This window comes from Macrobrachium rosenbergii, chromosome 7 (assembly GCF_040412425.1).
Source record: "Macrobrachium rosenbergii isolate ZJJX-2024 chromosome 7, ASM4041242v1, whole genome shotgun sequence".
NCBI classification, from domain to species: Eukaryota; Metazoa; Arthropoda; class Malacostraca; order Decapoda; family Palaemonidae; genus Macrobrachium; species Macrobrachium rosenbergii.
In genome coordinates, this window is record NC_089747.1 from 29,905,017 (window position 1) to 29,919,683 (window position 14,667).

At 37.3% G+C, this 14,667-nt stretch overlaps 1 protein-coding gene across 10 annotated transcripts in view; it reads right to left on the reverse strand.

The window, feature by feature from the left end:
• The window catches only part of LOC136840264 (uncharacterized), a 270,094-nt gene that overhangs the window by 114,739 nt on the left and 140,688 nt on the right, over positions 1-14,667 (reverse strand). For 4 of the 10 annotated variants that reach the window (XM_067106907.1, XM_067106906.1, XM_067106908.1 and 1 more), the window contains exon 1: positions 6,012-6,226. The exons of 1 other annotated variant lie outside the window; for it this stretch is intronic. In XM_067106907.1, the coding sequence (XP_066963008.1) occupies positions 6,012-6,117 (106 nt within the window). In that variant the 5' untranslated portion in view covers positions 6,118-6,226. Of the gene's footprint in view, positions 1-6,011; positions 6,236-14,667 lie in introns of those variants that run through there. 5 more of the 10 variants (XM_067106901.1, XM_067106902.1, XM_067106904.1 and 2 more) reach the window with 4 other exon arrangements.

Here is a 14,667-nt window from a genome sequence, read left to right on the forward strand (position 1 = left end):
TGATCCCCTCTATCCCTTTTTTTTTTCTCTCCCATACTTTTACACTATTACCATTTTCATTGTTCAACATGACCACATATAGGTAACAAGCCCAAAAAGATATTAACTTTTAGCAAGATAGCAAGGGAAAACCACAGTACAGAAAGGAAAAGTGTTATAAAATAGAAAAGACGTCAGTTAGGCTGCAGCATAACCATTAGTTTCACAGGGCATACGCTAGCTTCCCCAGCACCTCGAGCAAATCTTTCTAATCATTCTAAACCTTTTTATTTTAGTTCAAATGGCGGCTACTAGTACTAGCATCAGACAAAGTACAGATACAAATGTGCTAAAGAAATGGGGAGTCTTTGCAAAAGAGAATGAACAAGCTTTTCCTTAAGACAAAGAATCAGTACTTACAGTATAAGAGATTATAGGTTTGTTTAAAGAGACTAAGCTAGAACGCAAATTAACAAGTGAAGCTTCATCAGGGTGGGACACTGACTACCTATAGGGTAGACTTAGTCATTTCAAAAACTGATAAGTTAACCCTTCCGTGATAATTTAAGAACTTTATAAAAGAAAATCTGTAGAACATTTTTTTCTCTCAAAAAAAAAAAAAAAAAAAAAAAAATCTCATCATAAAAGCTTTTCAAAGGTCAGTGAGTGGGAGATATAAAACGGTATTTTGATAACTTGGTTATCGTGAGAGAAAACAAAGACAATGGAACCTAAATATGGAAATATTCATATTGAAAATTACGAATTGATGGTGAACCGGTTTGGTATTCCTTAATACAAGTCACGTCTAGATATTGCAATTCTCTCTCCATATGTCGGTTTACTTATACAGTATCTTTATAACATATTTTTGACGATGATATCCTTGGTTGTGGGAAGGCGTGCCCGTCTCCGTCTCTTCACCATGAAAAAAATAAGAGTTGAAGAGGCATCACCACATCAGAATATGGTAACTGAACATACAGCTCCCTTTCATCTAATGGCCATGACCTTTGATTTCCTGGTCTAATGCAATTCATTCATATTACACATTCTTTCATTTGCCGCACTGTGATATTATTCGATGTTTTACATTTTTATAAACTCCTCATCCCACTACATATCTGCAATAAAGGCCCGTGCGTCCTCAAAATAGATCTCGTGAGAAAAGTCCCAGCTGGTATCTGGCCGAAATTGAAATCCAGTCCTCACACGACTAAACTAAGCTTCTCAAAAATATGATCTCTGTTTAAAACGATGAAACGCCCGTGGGGGTACTGCCTTCAGGCATGTGGTACACTAGGCACCTTTACTAAAGGTGCTGGCAACGTCCCTAGCTTCACCAAGGCTTTTTAGCACTTTGATTTACTGTTTTTCTCGCTTCCTTCCTTTCATCTTGTTATTCAGCCATTCCAACTCCCTCTTTTCACGATGTTATAGCGCCGCATGGCTTGAAGTGCCCCAGTGCTTGTTTTATAGCCTCATGTTCATACGATGAAACGTGTATCCAGACTTCTCTTTCATCTGTGGGTAACAATAACAGTCAACTGGTATTGAGCTCCCCACTTGGATTAACGTCGTCCAGCTCGGGTCGTGCCTTTCTCACAATTGGCTCCTATATAGGTAAGTAAAATAAGGTTATCTTCGCCCAAGCTTCGGGACGGTCCCTAGGTCCCCCGGGTTGGGACTTCTTAATGTGATGACTGATTGATCTGAAAACAAACTGACTCCACACCATGAAAGTAATATTCATATTAGAGTAGAAGCTGCTTGGAAAACCAAAGCAGAAATACACTTCCAAAACTGAGAAGTAGCAGGGAAAAACAGTCGCCGAAGAGAGCAATCCCAAGAGGACTGCCGATTCCCACAGTAAATGTGGACTGCAATGATGTTCACTTAGTGAATGACGTTGTGTATACTCCAAAATAAATATTTAGTTTGACTTTAAACAAACGATTTTCCTAAGAAATCGCGAACATACAAAACCAATAGTAGGCTCCCCATAAAACACCTATGTCATATGAGCATATATTTCCTGTTGCATGGTTATAGCTGTAGGTCCACGTAAAATAAATCTAATCCTTCGGGCCAGTCCTAGGAGAGCTGTTAATCAGCTCAGCGGTCTGGTTAAACTAAGATAAAAAAAAAATGCATGGTTATCAGGAAGTTGAACCGGATGAATTATTTCACAAAACGTACAGTTCACCGATTATAATAACTTCATGGGGTAGTCTGCAAGGGCTAAAATAGTCGTCGGATGGGACATCAGACTTTGTCGATGTAGGTGAATTAAATGATGTCCATAAGAAATCAAGACTGGCGTAAGAACACACTCAAATTTCCCCCGTGAACATCTGCTTGTATAAGCAAGAGCTGAGGCTAGCAAAAGGCCTTCTTAGTATCAGGAAAACAAGAGCAGACTTGACGAACTGGCCTGGCACCTCATCCTTCACTAGATTATAGTTTTCAATTATTACTGATGTTTTCGGAAGAGAAATTCAATGTTCAGTCTAAACAGATTGTTTATTCTTAATGTCTGAAAGAATTTACTCAAGTTATTGGCTAATTGTTCGAGTGCTTGCCAATGTACGAGATCTGAAGTCACAGAAAGGGCGTAAAGGAAACTTTTTAAACCAAAAAAACTTCATAAATAGGTCTGCCCTCATTGTTCGCACTTTTGTTTTACTTGTTCCTAGCAATATTTTAGTCTGATGTTGACCCTAATAGCCATCTCGCTCAGCTGAAAGGCTGGCTGTAATGTATCTCACTTCTGCTAAACTAAACTAAAGACGACAATGGTTTCAGAAAGTTTTGTTAACACACCTCGCCTGGTATTTTTGGATTTATGACCTAAAAGCAAACTTTGATATAGATATGTGTAATTTTATTCGGTGGCTGAAAAATGTATTCACCTACTCATAAATCTTTACTCAAATATTTCTCGTATGCAAGACTATATAATATATATATATATATATATATATATAATATATATATATATATATATATATATATATATATATATATATATATATATATATATATATATATATATATATATATATATATATATATATATATATATATATATATATATATATACACATACATATATAGTCATTAAGTCGTTTCCCATAGGAGACCATGGTATTACTCGCGCCATAATAATGGTGATTTGAGCTTACAGAACTAGAGCAGTTGACAACACGTGTAGCTGCATGCCTTACAGGTATATTAATTAGGTGGAATAATAACACTACTTGAAATGAGTCTTCGAGAAATTGCCAAGTTATTCACAGCTAGTATATGTTTAGTGTAGCAGCATGGTTTCCTGAGCATATTAATCAACACATGTCAGGACAACAATCGTCAGCGTAATAACCTTTCAAAGTGAAGATTGCGCGAGGCCCAAAATCCCGTTGGTATAGAAACTTTCGAGTAAAACAATGCTGTTTAATTAATCTCTCTCTTTTCCTCATAATGCTATAACATGATTACAAAATCATTCAGTGGCTAATATGACACCCAACGTATACTAGACTTAATATAAGAAAGTGCCAAGTTTGTTAGGTTAGGTTAGGTTCACTAACCTAAATAGATTCAAGTACATTGTCTTCATGCCTAAGGTAGACAGGTATTATTCCAATAAGTGATTCATATGTGTCCGTTTGGCTGAGATCTTGTCTAAATACTAGGTGTCTTGTAGTTGCAGTAGCTCTGTCACTGCATGGATAACCGCCCCCCCCCCAAAAAAAAAACAACATATAAAACCTACATTCCTTACTAAAACGAGGTTACTGTGTCATCTGAAACAAGAACTCGTATAGACCAGCTAAATTAAAACTGGTCTGATTAATTCTAAATAATTGTGTCATTGATAATGAACACAAATGATCTCGAACTTCATATATCAATCATTTTTCAAAATTTATCCGCAGTTCCTGTGTTTGTTTATACATTCATCTCGTCAATATTTTACTGCAACTACCGTTGCTCTTGGATTTGATTTTCTTTATTGTGCTCAAGACTCGACCCACTATTGTATTCTATTCTATGTTCTTTTCTTCGTTCAGGATTGTTCTGCTCTGTCCCATGTGAGTGAGAGCACGTTTAACAATAATCACAATAACAGTAATAGAGCAAAGAGGAATATGTGCACACTGAATGAAAACATGTCTTAAAACAAGGCAGAATATGCTGAATCTGTGCGCATAATAATAATAATAATAATAATAATAATAATAATAATAATAATAATAATAATAATAATAATAATAATAATAATAATGCAGACAGGAAAAGGAGAGGCGGAATAACAACGGTTACTTCATGTCACAAAACGTCGTCATATCTCCTTTAAGACATCCATTTTATTCTAAGCTTTTCCGTTGTCCAGCTCCTCTTACAAACACGGCCAAGATGACATCAATCTTCACACAACAGGATCCCCAAATATTGACGGGAAGGAGAACAAAGGCTAGGATGAAAAAGACAAAGCTACATTGAGGGTCTAAACGATGTATCATGAAGACTGTAATGAAAGGCTCACGCAATGAATAAATCAACGATGGATAAAATGAAGGTCTCATGTAATGGATACTGCTGCCATGAACACAGTGAAGGCCTTATACAATGAATAATACCACGATCACTGCACCGAAGGCTCCATACACTGAATGAATCAAACAAGAATCCAGTGAAGGCGCTATACACTGCATAAATCCATAAGAACTACAATGATGAGCCACTGATATTTGTAATGACCTCATCACAGTTTGATTAAACCCTTAAAGATTGTAATGAAAGCCCCATACAACAAATACAAATAGACAATATAGCCACAATGAATCAACCATGGATACTGCATATAATAAATCCGTGAAAGCTACAATGAGCACGCAAGCTCGAATAATGATAAATTTGTGAATGTAATAAATAAATTCACGAAGACTACAATATACGCATTCGTCCGGAGGCATCATTTTCTGCAGGACTGTAATTGCGTGTGTGCATCTACATTCATACTTATTTATATTCATATATACATATACATAAATATATACATGGTACATATAGCGTATGTATGTTAGACCATTGACAGGTAACCTATGCTGCAACAGTAAAAACAATGTCACCATCATGGCGGAACCATTGGCTTGGCCAGAATAATGAAATATAGTGATGAATACTAAAACGTTGCTCAACACAGGCCCCCATTGTGAGAAGGAAATGTGCATTTGAGGTCTCATATATCTTCTTTAAATTTCTCATTTAAATACTCTCTCTCTCTTCTCTGCCCTCCTCTCTCTCTCTCTGACCAAGTGAACCGCCTACGTAAGCCCTCACCCTTTATGGGGCCTTTGCTGTCCATCTCCTCTGCCCCATAATTCAGCGAGTTAAAGTGGTCTGAGGAGGAGCAATCATCTACAAATATAACCCAAAAACCCTGATTCTAGTGACCCCAGTAACCCTTTTTCTCCCACTGTAGCTGCCCGTCTCGGTACTGTCACCCCAGTGAGGGGGGGCGGGGGTGAGGATACCTGTCTGATGGCTACGATCCGTTGAGAAACAGCATACCTTTAATTCCTTCCCCAATAAAATACTCAACACTGCCACTTTGGGAATCTTAGGATCTTCCGAAACGTGAAAAATAGAATCAGTGTCGAGAGAGAGTGTGTGAGAGAGAGAGGGAGCGTGAGAGAGAGAAAGAGAGAGAGAGAGAGCGAGTATTGATCAACCAGCTTCCACTCTAACGCTTCATAATAAGAGCTTAGAACTTTAAGGGTGGCGCCCCTTCAATTTCAAAAACCCCGAACGACGGGCCGAGGGAGATAGCGCATTAACGATACCTCTTCTAGAAATGACACTAAATCACTCTTTCGGAAAAAAGCACAAACACAGTATCACGAGAGGAAGAATTGAGGAAGAGAGAGAGGGGAGGGGGAAAGAGAGAGAGAAGAGAAAGATGTTCATCTCCAGTCGGGAGACTCCATGATGCTGTTGGATCCGCGACCTCATTTTGCCATTTTTACCTTTTTTAAGTGGAACGGCGACCGCTGCGGGGGTCCCCTCGCTACTATCCTGGGCCCTCGCACATCCTGTTGTTAATCCAAGGAGCAGGAGGAGAAAGGTCGACATCCTATACCCCTTAGAGAGGTCATCGGGATATAGATACTCTTCCAACACGGTATCGACTCAAACTGCTGACGGCCATTGAGCACTTGGCTCGTCTCCCTCCTCCCCTGTCACCCCTTCTCCCCGGGGGAAGGACCGGCCAGCAGCTTTCCATGCGAGAGTCTATTGATTTCTCTCGGGGATCTCAAAATAATTCTGTCTAGAGCTGAAACTCCTTGATGGGTAATTTGGCAAGGTCCTGACCCAAAGAATTTATTGTCAAAAGCTACTGTGCTTTATTTGAAATGGGGCAAGTTTAAAGGGTGCACGGAATTGGAACAGCCAGGCGCCAATGTGCACATGCGCCAAAAGAATATTCTACACGGTCGTTTTTTGAAATTTTACGTAATATTCTTTCCCGCAATGAGGTTTCTCCATTCACGTGAATTTACTGCAGCATATCCAGACTTACTGTAAGAATATTTACAGGAGATCAACAAGGTGTATTTATAGTTCGCCATACAATTAAGCAAACATTGGTGTATAATAAATGCAAAGAAACTGTATCATAGAGATTTTAGTATGGAGAGGCGCTGGAGAGTACGGGCCCTGTGAGCTGCCATTTGCCATCAAAAAATTTTTCTTTTTTCTATATAATCTTATGAAACATCGCGATGATTTCCTTAACATATCAACACATATAACTACACCACAGATAATAAGTCGTTTGGTTTTCAACTATTTTTTCAACTGTTTTGTATCCTCTCTTTTTACTGTTAAGTGTTATTAGTAGGAATAAACAACTGTATCTGTGTAAAATATATACAGTATCAGTTAGGAAATCATTCTATTTATTTCTGTATATGGGTAAATTGAAGCACAACGGCAGATTTAGATTAAGATATGAGAAAACTTCAAGACGACAGAACAGCAATAAATATGGAAAAGAAGGCAATGCATTATTTGATAGTTTTCAAAAAGATCGCAGGCCATAAATAAAAAAGAACTAACGAAACTAGGTTAGCGAATGTGTGAGAGAGAGAGAGAGAGAGAGAGAGAGAGAGAGAGAGAGAGAGAGAGAGAGAGAGAGAGTGTAAATCTACCCAGTCTGTAATCGTTTATGAGGATGACAAACTACTTTATCATTTTCTTATAAATTTCGAATTCCGATCGAAAAGCGTTTGAAAAAAAAAAAGACGTTGCAATCAATCTTGTTAAAGTGCTCTTGCAGAGTTTATTACCTAGCTATTCAGAAATTATCTACGAGCACTTTTTCTACTGGATTTTCTCTGTTGTATTGCCACTTAATAAAGTTAAACTTAACTCTATTTCATATTTATTTATTCACTGCTTGACGGACTTTTTTTTTTATGTTTCTATGCATTATATTTAGGCTTCATATTTTTTCTCATTAAGCATAGGTGGATAACTTATAACACTCAGTAAGTTTCAGTTTTTAGCTTATGATGATTAAGACAGTCCAATTTAATCTAAATGTCAATAACGGCAAATTGACCGAGAAAGGCATGTTATGCTCAAATCACGTATGGCAAACATGCTCCGAGAAGAGGTGATGTGGGCGACGGCAAAAGAATTTCATTTCCATCTGTCATTACCTTAAGTCTATGAACTGCCAAATGTCAATTCGCTGCAAGTAAGTATTCAATTATATGAAAAATTAGTAATGTCTTCTTGACTTTCTTTTTCTCATCTAACACACTGTAAGGAAATGAAAGCACAGGCTCTTAAAAGGCAATAAAAACAAAGCCCTTCGGGAAGGCTATAGACAAAGAGCCTTAAAAATCAATGAAAACAAAGGCCTTCGGCAGAGCTATACAAAAGGGACTTGGAAGTCAATATAAAGAAAGGAGTTAGGCAGTGATAATAAGAGAGGTTCATAAAAGGAAACCCCCCCCAAAACACGGAATTTTGCTGTTAGTATGAACAAACACCCTTAAAAGTAATAAAAATCATGCCTTTACAAAATATCTATATAAAAACAAGTCTTACGATGTCAATAAAAAAAACCATTAAAGGGCAATAAAAACATAGACCTCTGAGAGACACTTGAAAATTAATGAAAACAAAGCTTCAGGCGTCATTCAAAAAAAGACCTTAACATTAAAAACAAAGGCTCTTAAAACTCAAAGAAAAATAAAAGCCCATGACAGGCGATAAAAATAAACACCTTATAAATACCATTAAAAGCACATTAAAGACAATAAAATCAAATTGATAAAAGTAATCAAGACAAATCCTTAGAAAAAATAAAAGACAAAACATCTAGATGTAAAAAATCCTCAAAAGGCAAAAAATACGTCTGGAAAAACTAAGACCTCTATAAGGGTATAAAAACAAGGAATCCTGAAAATCAGTGAAAACAAAAAGGTATTGGATTTCATTAAAAACGAAGACCGCAGCACTAATCAAAGGCTTTTAAAACTTAATTAACAACAAAGACCTCACAAAAGCAAATAAAAACAAAGAACCTTGAAGACAAGACCATTAAGAGACACAAAGAACCTTTAAAAGAAATAAAACAGACTTCAGGTGCTGCTAGCGGCAGACTCTGGAAAGTACTTCAAACAAAGGCCTTAATAGGTAATGCAACAGAGACCTTTGAGCGAAATAAACACAAAGACCTCAGATAACAAAAAAACCAAGATATTGGGGGATTAATCAAAACAGAGGTCTTTACGAGGCAACAAAAACAAAGATCCTTGAAAACTAAATATAAGAAAATCATGTACCTCAGGTGTCATCAACTAGTAAAGTGTGAAAAGCAGCTTAGGCCTATTAGAGGCTCTTTCCACGTAACAGATTAAGTTATGCTGACTCCATTTTTCGATGTTTCACAGGTTAAAAGAAGACACTTAAAAGGACACGAAACCAAGGGTAAAACTGACCCATACAAAGGCCTGAAGTGTCTACGAAATCAAAGTCCTCTAAAAGGCAGTAAAACAAAGGTCTGGAATGTCTTTACAATCAACGACCTATAAAGGCAGTAAAAAAAAAAAAAGCCTGAAGTGTCTACATAATCAAAGACCTGCAAAATGCAGTAAAACAAAGGCCTGAAGTGTCTACAAAATCAAAGACCTATAAAAGGAAGTAAAACAAAGGCCTGAAGTGTCTACAAGATCAAAGACCTGTAAAAGAGTAAAACCAAGGCATGAAGTGTCTACAAAATCAAAGCCCTATAAAACGAAGTAAAACAAAGGCCTGAAGTGTCTATGAAATCAAAGGCCTATACAAGGCAGTAAAACAAAGGCCTCAAGTGTCTACAAAATCAAAGACCTCTAAAAGGCAGTGAAACAAAGGCCTCAAGTGTCTACAATACCAAAGACCTCTAATTTAGGGCCAGTAAAACAAAAGCCAGAAGTGTCTACAAAATCAAAGGAATGTAACAGACAGTAAAACATGTCTGCAGTATGTACAAAATCAAAGACCTGAAGAGTCTACAAATTCAAAGACCTTTAAAAGGCAGTAAAACAAAGGCTTCAAGTGTCTACAAAACCAAAGACCTCTAAAAGACAGTTAAATCAAGAAACCAAGGGTAAAACTGTCAATAAAAACTGACCCATAAAAGACAAAGACTCTTGAAGATTTCTACAAAATCAAAGACCCCTAAAGGCAGTAAAACATAAGGCCTCAAGTCCCTAAAAAATTAAACACCTCTAAAAGGCAGTAAAACAAAGACCTGAAGTTTCTACAGAATTAAAGACCTTTAAAGGCAGTAAAACAAAGGCCTGGAGTGTCTACAAAATAAAAAAAAATCTAAAGGCTGTAAAACAAAAGGCCTGAAATGTCTATATATCAAAAACCTCTAAGTGTAGTAAAACAAAAGACTGAAGTGTCTACAAAAGCAAAGACCTCTAAAATACAGTAAAAAAAGACCTCTAAAATACAGTAAAAAAATGCGGGAAGTGTCTACAAAATCAAAGACCTCTAAGATACAGTAAAAGAAAAGTCCTGAAGTGTCTACAAAATCAAAGTCCTCTAAAAGTCAGTAAAACAAAGGCCTGAAGTGTCTACAAAATCAAAGATCTCTAAAGGCAGCAAAACAAAAGCCTCAAGTGCCTACAAAATCAAAGACCTCTAAAGGACTGAAGTGTCTACAAAATCAAAGACCTCAAAGGGCAGTAAAAACAAAGGCCAGAAGAGTCTACAAAATTAAAGACCTCTAAAGGACAGTAAAACATAGGCCTGAAGTGTCTACAAAAATTAAAAACCTCTAAAGGTAGTAAAACAAAGGCCTGAAGTGTCTAATACATCAAAGACCTCTAAAGGCAGAAAAACAAAGCCCTGAGGTGTCTACAAATCAAAGACCTCTAAAAGGCAATAAACCAAAGGTCTGAAGTGTCTACGAAATCAAAGACATGAAGTGTATACAGAATCAAACACCTCTGAAAGACAGTAAAACCAAGGCCTTAGGGATCTTCAAAATCAAAGACCTCTATAAGCGGTAAAACAAAAGCCTGAAGTGTCTACAAAATCAAAGACCTCTAAAGGCAGTAAAGCAAAGGCCTGAAGTGTCTACAGAATCAAAGACCACTAAAGGCAGTAAAACAAATGGCCTGAAGTTTCTACAAAATCAAAGACCTCTATAATGTAGCAAAACAAAAATCTGGTGTCTACAAAATCAAAGATCTCTAAAGGCAGTAAAGCAAAGGCTTAAATGTCTACAAAATCAAACACCATTAAAGGCAGTAAAACAAAAGCCTTTCGTGCCTGCGAAATCAAAGACCTGTAAAAGGCAGTAAAACAAAGACCTGAAGTGTCTACAAAATCAAAGACCTCCAAAAGGCTGTAACACAAAGACCTGCAGTGTCTCCACAATCAAAGACCTCTAAAAGGCAGTAAGACAAAGACCAGAAATGTCTACAAAATCAAAGACCTCTAAAAGGCAGTAAAACAAAGGCCTGAAGTGTCTAAAAAGTCAAGGGGCTCTAAAACATAGTAAAAAAAAGGCCTCAAGTGTCTACAAAATTAAAGACCTCTAAAAGGCAGTAAAAAAAGGGCCTGAAGTGTCTACAAAATCTAAGACCTCTAAAGGCAGAATAACAAAGCCCTGCAGTGTCTACGAAAATCAAAGACCTCTAAAAGACAGAAAAACAAAGGCCTGAAGTGTCTGCAAAAATCCAAGACCTCTAAGGGCAGTAAAACAAAGGCCTGAAGTGTCTACAAAATCAAAGATCTCTAAAGGCAGTAAAATAAAGGCCTGAAGTATCTACAAAATCAAAGACCTCTAAAGACAGTTAAAACAAAGGCCTAAAGTGTCTACAACATCAAAGACCTCTAAAGGCAGTAAAACAAAGGCCTTAAGTGTCTCAAAAATCAAAGACCTCTAAAGGCAGTAAGACAAAGGCCTTAAGTGTCTGCAAAATCAAAGACCTCTAAAAGGCAGTAAAACAAAGACCTGAAGTGTCTAAAAAATCAAAGACCTCTAAAAGGCAGTAAAACAAAGGCCTGAAGTGTCTAAAAAATCAAGGCCACTAAAAGACAGTAAAACAAAGGCCTTAAGTGTCTACAGAATTGAAGACCTTTAAAAGGCAATAAAATAAAGGCACGAAGTGTTTACAAAATCGAAGACCTTTAGGGGCAGTAAAACAAAGGCCTGAAGTGTCTACAAAATCAAAGACTTCTAAAGGCAGTAAAACAAAGACCTGAAGTTTCTACAAAATCAAAGATCTCTAAAAGGCAGTAAAATAGACCTGAAGTGTCTATAAAACAAAGACCTCTAAAAGGCAGTAAAACAAAGGCCTGAAGTGTCTACAAAATCAAAGACCTCTAAAAGGCAGTAAAACAAAGGCCTCAAGTGTCTACAAAATTAAAGACCTCTAAAAGGCAGCAAAACTAAGGATTGAAGTGTCTACAAAATTTAAGTCTTCTAAGGGCAGTAAAACAAAGGCCTGAAGTGTCTACGAAATCAAGGACCTCTAAAATACAGTAACACAAAGGCCTGAAGTGTCTTCAAAATCAAAGACCTCTAAAGGCAGGAAAATAAAGGCCTTAAGTGTCTTCAAAATCAAAGACCTCTAAAGGCAGGAAAATAAAGGCCTTAAGTGTCTACGAAATCAAAGACCTTTAAAAAGCAGTAAAACAAAGACCCGAAGTGTCTACAAAATCAAAGACCTCTAAAAGGTAGTAAAACAATGACCTGACATGTCTAAAAAATCAAGGGCCTCTAAAAGACAGTAAAACAAAGGCCTCAAGTCTCTACAAAATTAAAGACCTCTAAAAGGCAGTAAAACAGAGGCCTGAAGTTTCTATAAAATCAAACACCTCTAAAAGACAGTAAAACAAAGGCTTGAAGTGTCTACAAAAATCCAAGACCTCTAGGGCAGTAAAACAAAAGCCTGAAGTGTCTACAAAATCAGAGACCTCTAAAGACAGTAAAACAAAGGCCTTACGTGTCTACAAAATCAAAGACCTCTAAAGGCAGTAGAACAAAGTCCAGAAGTGTCTACAGAATCAAAGACCTCTAGGCAGTAAAACAAAGGCCTGAAGTGTCTACAAAAATCAAAGACCTCTAAAGGCAGTAAAACAAAGGCCTTAAGCGTCTACGAAATCAAAGACCTCTGAAGGCAGTGAAAAAAAGGCCTGAGTGTCTACAAAATCAAAGACCTCTAAAGGAAGTAAAACAGACGCTTTTGTTTTCGTAGAATCAAAGACCTCAGGAAGACAGTAAAATACTGGTTTGAGCTTCCCATAAAAGAAAGATCCTTATAGCCAAGGAAAAGGCATTCTTCACTCTCCCCTGGAGAACTTGTTCTATCCTACCCAGTTTGTCAGATGAATTATATTCCAGTGAAATTAATGTATTATATTCCAGTGAAATTAAATATTTCAAAGTGTTTTAAATGCAGAAACTGTTGCAACGTACAGCCCACTGTCCTTGTCTACCCTAGACCCAAAGAATGCATGAAAAACAAAGCATATTAAACATGCGTGTCCGCCAAGCCAATCACCAACATACATGTCAAATTTAGCAACATTCTCTCAGGTGAAATATTATTTAATTTTCAGCTTGTCTTGATCGCGGTGCAGAATATCAACGGTCATCTCATAAGTGCTCTAAGTCGTTGCCACGCGTCCCTATGGGTCCCTAGGGGCCTGAGATCAAGGAACCAGGGGTGCTGGGGAAAAGCAATGGAGAACGAAGACAAGAACAATATTACAATCTTGCATACCATCAATTTCAAACATCCTCATTAGCAGTCCTCTTGTTTACTTTAATTCATGTTTTGAAACCTTTTCATGATAAATCTACAACGTAACTGTCACTAAAAGTGTAACAAGATTTGACCCGTTCTTTGCTTGTTTACGTTTCTCCATTTTCTCTTTCTCTTTTTTCTTCCTTAAGTAATTCATCCTAATCACACAGCCCAAGACAGGGATCTCTTTATCACAAACGTATATTTAAACTTGAGATGAACGACTTTGGCTCCGACTGATTGATTGACTTATGATATTTCAGCCGTCAAGACAAGCATTGGGGCGCTTTCAGCCATTCAGTGCCCAAGACACTGAAAAGAGAGTTAAAGTGGTTGGACAGCAAGATAAAGAGATCTCGAAAACAGAGAAAACGAATTACAAGGATCTAAAGGGGAAGCTGGGGAAAACTCCACAGTTACACTAGAAGCAACAATTAGAGGTGATGGAGAGCAAGTCTAAGAAAAGGAAGTGGGAATGGATGTAAAGAAAAGGTTACAAAAAGTGGGGGTGGGGGGCAAGGGACGCTGCAAACACCCTTTAGTAATGCCTACAATGAACCACGGGAGGTGCTCTAACGGTATTAAACTCCCTACCAGGATTTTGACATCGAATTCATTGGTCTTACGGAGGAAGCAAGGCATTACACGCTTGCATAAAATCTCCCGATCTCTCTCTCCCTCTCTTCATCTGCATTCTCCATCATTTCTAAACTTCGATAAACGCGACGTTAGTTGCTTTTGTCCATCAACCTTACTCACTGTTGAAGTCTAGAAGCCAACTTATCAACCAACGCTTCACTGAGGAATTATTGCAATTTACAGAAGCGGGCCTATTATTTTCATTTATCTTCCTATTCAATATATTTTAAGCCCTACATTGCTTACAATATTTGCGATATTGAGGTTGTTCCAATATTTAGCGACCGGCGGTAGCAAGAATTCGGTTATAAACTTACTCATTTTCTGTCTTGTCAGCAAATGCCGTTTTGTTATCGTCGTAAAGTAGGTCTATGAGACATCAGATAGAGATGGTGCTTTTTGCCATCAGAACACTTAACCACGTAATTCAATCTACAAATAAAGGTTCCCTTCGAAGCCTTTACGAGGAGTTTCTACTTTTCAAGATTTTCTTGGCCACAACTTCTTTGAGCCACATGAGATAGACCAACATGGCTGGTACTCTCATAATGATTTCTATTACTATTACCAATACCTATATCATTATTTCGATCTAAACTGCAACAATACTTGGAAAAGCAGAATACTACAAGCTCTAAGTAAGAACTAAATTCTACAAGAGAGGTAACAAAGAAAAACGAATTGGATCAATTTCTTGTTATACATTACATGTATATATATA